General features: G+C 43.4%; 1 protein-coding gene across 1 annotated transcript; it reads left to right on the top strand.

Annotated features, from left to right (window-relative positions):
* Window positions 1-206: 206 nt before the first annotated feature.
* Window positions 207-6,946, top strand: TTR (transthyretin). Its single transcript, XM_055323546.1, has 4 exons — window positions 207-322; window positions 1,477-1,607; window positions 3,431-3,566; window positions 6,682-6,946. The coding sequence occupies exons 1-4, from the start codon at window positions 254-256 to the stop codon at window positions 6,787-6,789; spliced, it is 444 nt and encodes a 147-aa protein (XP_055179521.1). The 5' UTR covers window positions 207-253; the 3' UTR covers window positions 6,790-6,946.
* The last annotated feature ends 1,078 nt before the right edge of the window (window positions 6,947-8,024 follow it).

Raw genomic sequence — 8,024 nt, 5'->3', positions numbered from 1 at the left:
GCAATCTAGCGGGTCGATGACCTGTTAAGAATAAGAATATTTCATAGAGCTAATGTTCCTACTCTCTAATCTCTCTAGGCAAGGTTCATATTTGTGTGAGTTACTTATTCTCTCTTTGTTGACTAAGTCAATAATCAGAATCAGCAGGTTTGGAGTTAGCTTGGCAGGGATCAGCCCCATGGCTTGGGAGAAGGGAGTATAAAAGCCCCACAGAGGGGGCGGCTGCCACAGAGGCCCTGGTGTTCTTGGCAGGATGGCTTCTCATCGTCTGCTCCTCCTCTGCCTCGCTGGACTGGTACTTGTGTCTGAGGCCGGCCCTGCGGTGAGTGTTTGATTCTGTGAAGTCCTTTTGTATGATCCTTATGTACACTAGTTGAAGTGGAAGTGACTTCTTTTGGCTCCGCCAGCTGGCTTTTGTTGCTAGGACAAGGGTACCCAGCATCAACTCTTAAATCTCATTGATGCAAACCTCAGACTGAATCAAGTTCTGCAGAGCTCACTGAACTGAGGCTTGGACCCTGGGTGCTCCCTGCTCTTGCTTTGGTGCCCTGGCTTTACAGTGCCTGGCTCCTCCACTCCATTCCCTCAGCGAGATGGTAGACATAAAGGTGTGATATTCATGATGCCACCGATATTATGTTTTCAGAAATGCATCCTTTCATAAAGCTTGTTTCTTTTCAGCTAATCTAAAGGTATTGATTGATTGATTTTTGCAAGGCTTGGCAGACACTGTTCTAATCAAATACCTAATTCTTAAGTCCTCTAAAAGAATTAACTCACACTATAAAATGGCCCATGAAACAACCTGACTTTATTTTGCAGCCAGTGAGAGGGAATTACTACAGCAACAGCCGACTAGAATGCTCTCGGGGAAAAACTAACTATTTGGTCCTATGGCACATTATACCTTTTCAGTAATTCCACTCAAATAGTGAGGCTTAACAAAGCAACTCTTCTCAAAGGGCCTACTTTCTCCCTTAAAATTCATTATACACGTCCCCGGTCAATTGTAGCGTGTCTGGAGACAGAAATCAGCTTTGCTGTGGAAGCAATCATGTCTGGTTACACTGAGAAGGGGAGCTCATTAACTATCAACACTTGCATTGCTGGAAACAGAATTGGCATGTACTTTTTACCTTGTTCCAGATTTCTAGCACCATAAAGAATAGATCCTTTTAGGGGCACCTGGATAGCTCAGTTGGTTAAGCATCTGCCTTCGGCTCGGGTCATGGTCCTGAGGTCTTGCGATCAAGTCCCACATCGGGCTCCCTGCTCCACGGGAAGCCTGCTTCTCCCTCTCCCTCTGCCTGCCCCTCCCCAAGTTGTGCTCTCTCTCCCTCTGTCAAATAAATAAATAAAATCTGAATTTTTTTTTAAAAATGAAAAGAATAAAGAAAGAATTTTAAAAAATGAAAAGAATAGATCCTTTCCCTCTTATCACTTTGTTGACCTCTTTCTGGCCTTCTCTATGCCCAGGGCACTAGTGGACCTAAGTGTCCTCTGATGGTCAAAGTTCTAGACGCTGTCCGAGGCAGCCCTGCTGTCAATGTGGCCGTGAAAGTGTTCAAAAAGACTGCTGATGAGACCTGGGAACCCTTCGCCTCCGGGTAAGCTGCCCAACAAATCCGGACATGGGGTCTCATTCTAACTGCTCATTCTCCTGCCACTTATTAGAGAGAGTGGCTCACATCATTCACTGAAGAATCTTCAACTAAGTAGACTGGAAATGCAGGCAGGGGTCAAGTAGGTGGTGCAGAGGATGCCATCTTCTTGCTTTGCCTCACTTCTCTGGAAGTGCCCAGAATGGACAGCCAGCCAGTACCTCCTCATACTCTAATAGTGCTTCCCCTGCCTTCTTGGGTCACAGACCACTTTAAGAAGGTAATGAAAACTATGGTCTCCATGCCCAGAAAAATCACACACACACACACACACACACACACACACGCATATAATTTCAGGAGTGTCACACATTCTCTGGTGCCCTCGCATAACCCTCAAGCTGAGCGTCCTTGGCTTGGAATTTTAGGCAAGATGTACAACTTGTGCCACTTTATTAATGGCAAGAAAGGAATTGAGGGACAGGTCAACAAGGCACCTGTCTGTAGTTTATCTGGATCATCCAGAATCCAGCACTTTCGTCCAACAAGCACTTGTGGAGCACCTACTCTGTGCCAGGTTGGAGGCTGTTGCACTCCATAACAAAAGGACACAGACAAGAAAGTCACATAAGCAAAGCATGGCCACAGACCCATCACCCAATATCAGGTGCGACAATGCCTTCCCATCAGCCATTTCACAATTTTCAGAATGTTTTGCCCCCTCCCTTAGCAAGAATTTCAAAGAAAATGCACATTAGGGAACCGAAACCAACTAACTGGGGAAAAAAAATGAGCAGCCAAGAGACCCTCAGCTCCAAACAATACTGCTAAGTGTTGATGTCTCCAGGAAGGACAATGTCTGTGGGTTTTAATTGAATCCCAAGAACCACATTATGATTCTTTACCCATCGCCAGGAAGACCATTTTCGTTAGTGTGGTTTCAATTGCGTTTTTATTTGTGAATTCATTTATGTTTATCTAAAATGCCAAGCACAATGTGTAAAGTACTTAAGAGAATATTCTAAGCAAGAGATAGAATGAACACCCAGAAGTATTGAGATGTTCATGTGAATCTTTTTTTTTCTTCTGACAAAGAGAGAGAGAGAGAAATTAAATATTTTCTTCCTAGAAAAGAAGAAAGGTGGAAAGGCAATGATCTGAGTTAGTAAAGACAACTACTATTTGTCAGCTTTTGAGGTCTAATGGACAGCAGTTTTTAATGTCAACAATGGAATACAAGTTGCCTAGCTATTTTTTTTAAAGGAGTTGCCTCATATTTCTTGTTAGTAAAGTGTTACCAAAGAGATGAAATATATAAATAATAATCTCAGAAACAGGTTCCTGGTTATACTTTGGGGCTCCCCCTGTGAGTACAAGTGATACTGCCTCTGAAAGACACCCTCACATCAGGGGGGAAAGGAGTCAGACCCTGGTGCCAGAGGGACTGAGAGGCCAAGCGGCTTGTGGCCACTTCCGAGGCCTAGTAATGAACCTTCACCCAAAAGCCAACCCTGGACTGCAGTGACTATTTTTGAAGTCAAACATTATACCTGTACCCCTCATCCTAAGAAAAATGTACAACGAGCTTTTTGAAACATTTCTGACAAATTTCCTGTCTGTTGGTTTCAGTTACTAGGATTTCACCTTCCCTTCCCTCTTCCTTTCCTGAATATGTGAATATGTATATTTATATGTATATTCCCCCCACATATACACACTGCATATATATGTCGTGTGTGTGTGCGCGTGCGTGTGCGTGTGTGGTGTTACCTTGCCGTGGCATTCAGTCCCCCAATGCCTAACTTAACCTGCAATTTTGTACCTTCTAGGAAAACCAGTGAATTTGGAGAGCTCCATGGGCTCACGACTGTTGAGAAATTTGTAGAAGGGGTATACAAAGTGGAATTAGACACCAAGTCCTACTGGAAGTCACTTGGCATTTCCCCGTTCCATGAATATGCAGAGGTGAGAGAGTAGAGACACTTGAGTTGCTTTTATTATTTTTGTTTTGTTTTTTGTTTTGTTTTGTTGTTAATCCCAGGCAGTGGTCAGTCTGCACATCACACACGCCATGGAAATGTCATAAGGATGGCACTGAACTAGCACAGACTCTCTTCTGTTTCTAGAGTCAGAAATCTGTAACACTCTGAAAAGCAGAGTTTATTTCTAAGTGTGGTGGAAATTCATTGAGTAACATGACTTGTATTTACATGATGCTCCTTATTATCTTCTTTACTTCCACTGACTAGGAATATTTACTTGCTGAAGAACTGTTAATATGTTGTATGACTAGCAGCCCTCCAGACCCTAACTAGGGTGTTACGGAATGGAACATAGAGGCGCCATTTTACTTCTCTAAAATCTGAAAAAAACCACTTCACTCCAAAACACATCTGGCTCCCAGACATTTGGAGAAGTGATTTGGGGTGATGCATATACAGACAGCAAATTCAAAATAATAACAGTAACACAACAGATAACACTGGTTGAGCCTACACCACGTGCTAGACTGCTGTCTTTTCTAGACTTAACGTCCCCAGTCTTCCTCCACAGCCCACTGGGATGGGTCCTCATTTTATCATCCTCCTTATACGGGAGAAGAATTTGAAGCACCAAACAGTGAAATAACTTACCCAAAGTCACAGGCTAGTAAAGGGAGGAGTAGAAATAATTACCAACAGGGCCCAGGCTGGGCTTAGACTCAGGTGTGTTTCAACTTTCCTCTTGTAAGAAGTCAGGCCAAAAATAATCTTAATAAAGCCACATTTGTAACCCTTGGTTCACACTTTATTTTTTACTTATGAGGTAGTAGGAACCTCCAAGTTATACACAGGTCCAATCGCAGTGTCTTCTCCTTGTCTGTAGTTCCTTAAGTCATTTAAAACAGATGGCTGTCATGGAAATAGAATCCAGACATGCTGGTCAGAGTTAATGATCATATAATCGCATCAAAAATAGCTCAGCATGGCAGGGAACCATCCTCTCTGGCTTAGGCATGCATGAGACTTTCAATTGATCAAATGGTTCTTTTGGTAGACAGTGTTGCCAGAAAAACATAGGGGCCTGTTTGACTTCTGAGGCTCACAAGTCATCCAGGGAGAGGGCGCGCTCCCCATCTACCAAGAGGCTCGCTTTTGGCTGCTCCTCCTCAATGAGGCAGCAAGACAAACAGCCTAGTTGAGATTGTGCAGGGCTTGGAGGCGCCTACCATAACACATCCACCCCTAGAGGCTCAGCCTCGGCCATAGATCCAGGATCAGCCTCCTTGGAACCCTTGTCTTCCCTGGTCTCAGGCTAATGAGAAGATCATACCATCCAGGCCGTGTTGCTCCTATTCATTAAATATTTGCTTCCTTGTCTGTTACTTACTTAGTATTTGCTCAACTAACATCTTGAAAATAAAAGCTTTCTATGTGTCCAACACTCCACTAAATGCTAGAAATTCCTAAGTGAAAACATGCTTCCACCCTGGAGGTAGAAGGGGAGGCACTGATGTCAGACCTCTTAGGTGGGACTGTCAGCCCAATGGATATGGGGAGTGAGAGAGAGAGAGCAGATGCACAAGAGTGAGTCCCACTGTCTCAGCTCAACGGCTTGTGCTGGCAGGTTCAGTCATGAGTTCCTCCCTGCCAGCTTTTTCCCATCAAGACTTCCCAGGCAAGTGCTCTCCTTCTGTATTAGCCAACTCCTCCTTTGCCAGTGACCCTGGTGGCCCTGTTATACTTACTGAGGGAGCTGGGAAGTTTCCTGTGAAACTAGTAGTCCTCTTAACAGGATTTCAAGCAAAGATTATGCCATATACAATTTTGAGGAAGAATCAAGTGGGGCTGGAGGCCAATGTCAATATTAGACAGGAGAAGCTTTCCCTGGACGATTCTAAACACTTGGCCTTTAGCTTTTTCTCCTTCAGAGATTCTTAGGTGATTCTTACCTACTCTTGCCCTAATGTTATTTTTCTTTTCAGTATGATTCAATCAGATCTTTTTTTTCTCCAGTCTCCAAACAACCAAGGTTTCCTTTTTCCATATTAGAAACAAAATGTATTTATCCAGGATGTGTCCAAAGCTAAATCCAAGGCCTGGATACAAAAGAAGTGAAAATTAAAGACCTCCTCACTGTCCCCCATCTCTCTCCTGAACCAGGTTCATCCCTACTTGTCTCACTCTGGCACCTGGACTATCCCAGTGCCTAGGTCTCAGAAAGTCTACTAAACCTGCCTGATGATTAACTGGAACAACACTTTGGTCAACAATTTGTCCAAATAGAAAGCTCGAATGAGCTCCAATCCATGTATGTCTATTTCAAAATTCCCACACAATCTTCCACACTCTGCTATTTTAACTAGAGCCTTACAGCACCTTTACCCCATATTTCATAGCTTGTTATACACATAAAAATACTTATTCTTCATGTTAAAAAATGCAAAGGAATAGAGAGAGAAAAATCTCTGGGTTTGGAGACAGGAGCCTTAACTTCTAACCTTGCTCTGTCCTATACAAACTTGTCCCAAACATGAACTCAGAGGTCTGGTTTACTTATCTATAAAATGGGAAGAATATTCCCTTTCAGTTCTACAATTCTAGGTCTCCGGTGTCGGATGGGAATAGCAGTCACCATTCTTCGGTGTTTGGGTCACTGGACACCAGTTACTACCTCTTCTTCTTTTTCTAAAACCAAGAAAATGGACAAGAGCGTTTAGGTTCTCTATGATTTCCCTCAGTTGGGCTAGGGCCACCCTGGTTTCTAGTGTGAATTTGTAAAAAAAGAAAGAAAGAAAGAAAGAAAGAAAGAAAGAAAGAAAGAAAGAAAGAAAGAAAGAAAGAAAAAGAAAGAGAGAGAAAGAGAGAGAGAGAGACCTGATATAGGTGTAGTAAAGAAATCTTGTACGAAGGGTTGTGCCAGGCACCCATGGAGTCTTACCAGCATATTTGGATTTTTGCCTTTTGTTCAAACTGTTCCAGAGATAGAAATCATAAAATAAAATGGGTTAAATTGGCATGGGACTTCCAGTGGTCTCTCTTTCAGTGACTCACATTTTTTGGCTCTTTGCGAAATGGACCCTGTCTGTGCTCTCTCTTAGGTGGTGTTCACAGCCAATGACTCTGGCCTCCGCCACTACACCATCGCTGCCCTGCTCAGCCCCTACTCCTACTCCACGACAGCCCTTGTCAGCAACCCCAAAGAATGAAGGACTCCTCCTTTGGTGGATTTGAAGGAGAAAGGACAGGATTTTGTGTAACCAGTAGTATTCCATTTTTATTAAAGCAGTGTTTTCACTTTATAAGCTATCCTAGAAACTCGGGCAGAGATAATAAAACATTCCTATTAAAGCACTTCCCACTTCATTTGAACTTGCTTTTTTATTTCCTGGTTGTCCTTTCAAAAAAAATCAAATTTTATTTTTTTATTATTATTTTTTAATAAGTACTTTTTAATTTATTTATTCAGAGAGAGAGAGAGAGACTGAGAGGCAGAGACACAGGCAGAGGGAGAAGCGGGCTCCATGCAGGGAGCCTGAAGCGGGACTCGATCCTGGGTCTCCAGGATCAGACCCTGGGCTGCAGGCGGCGCTAAACCACTGTGCCACCGGGGCTGCCCAAAAAATCAAATTTTAGAGAGAAGGTAGGGAACTCAAAAAAGTCTCTGGCTGAATTCTGGGGGAAGTCTCAATTCCCAGTGTCTTTCCAGATAAGCACGTATTTAACATGGTCTGCAGCCATTAAAAACACACACTCTGAAAAAGAGAAAGCTTTAGTTTCCTCTAACCTTCAGTGAATAGCAAAAGACGAATGCTGAGGACCCACTTCTTTATTCTGTGCATTCCTTTTAAGTGCTTTGCTGATTTCAAGAGCAGCTCAGTTGTACAGGGACAGACCTGTAGTGACTTGAGGCCTCTAATCTGGTTCTGACCAACCACACACCATAGCCAGCTGAACAAAAGATGTAATCAGAGAACCCTCCCACCCCCATTCCCATAGACTCACCCAAAATCCCCACACTGGGAAACCGCTACATGCCAAGTTCTATTTTAGGTGCCCTGAACATAAAGAATGAGATCTAGTGCCTGCATTTACAGAGCTCACAGTCTTTTGAGAAGATGACGATGTCAACATGATTTCACAGAGGCTAGGGTACAAGGCTCAGCGAGGGGAGGAACGAGGGCGTAGCAAACAGCCGGGAGAAGTCAGACAAGGACTCTGAATAAATTTTGCTTCTCAATCTTGGCGGTTTACCAGCTAGAAAAGGGAGGAGTTATTCTAGATGGAGAGAGCAGAGATTGCAAGGCCCAGACACAGTGAAACAACGTGGTAAATTGAGGGAACAGATGGAGCTTGAGGATGTTGATGGGTAGGAGGTATTAAGGTGGGCTAGGTTGTGCTGCCATAATAACAATCCCAATCTCCGGGGTTTAACAAAACCACA

Source organism: Nyctereutes procyonoides, unplaced genomic scaffold, assembly GCF_905146905.1.
Source record: "Nyctereutes procyonoides isolate TBG_1078 unplaced genomic scaffold, NYPRO_anot_genome, whole genome shotgun sequence".
Lineage (NCBI taxonomy): Eukaryota > Metazoa > Chordata > Mammalia > Carnivora > Canidae > Nyctereutes > Nyctereutes procyonoides.
This window is presented reverse-complemented; position numbering and strand designations above follow the sequence as displayed.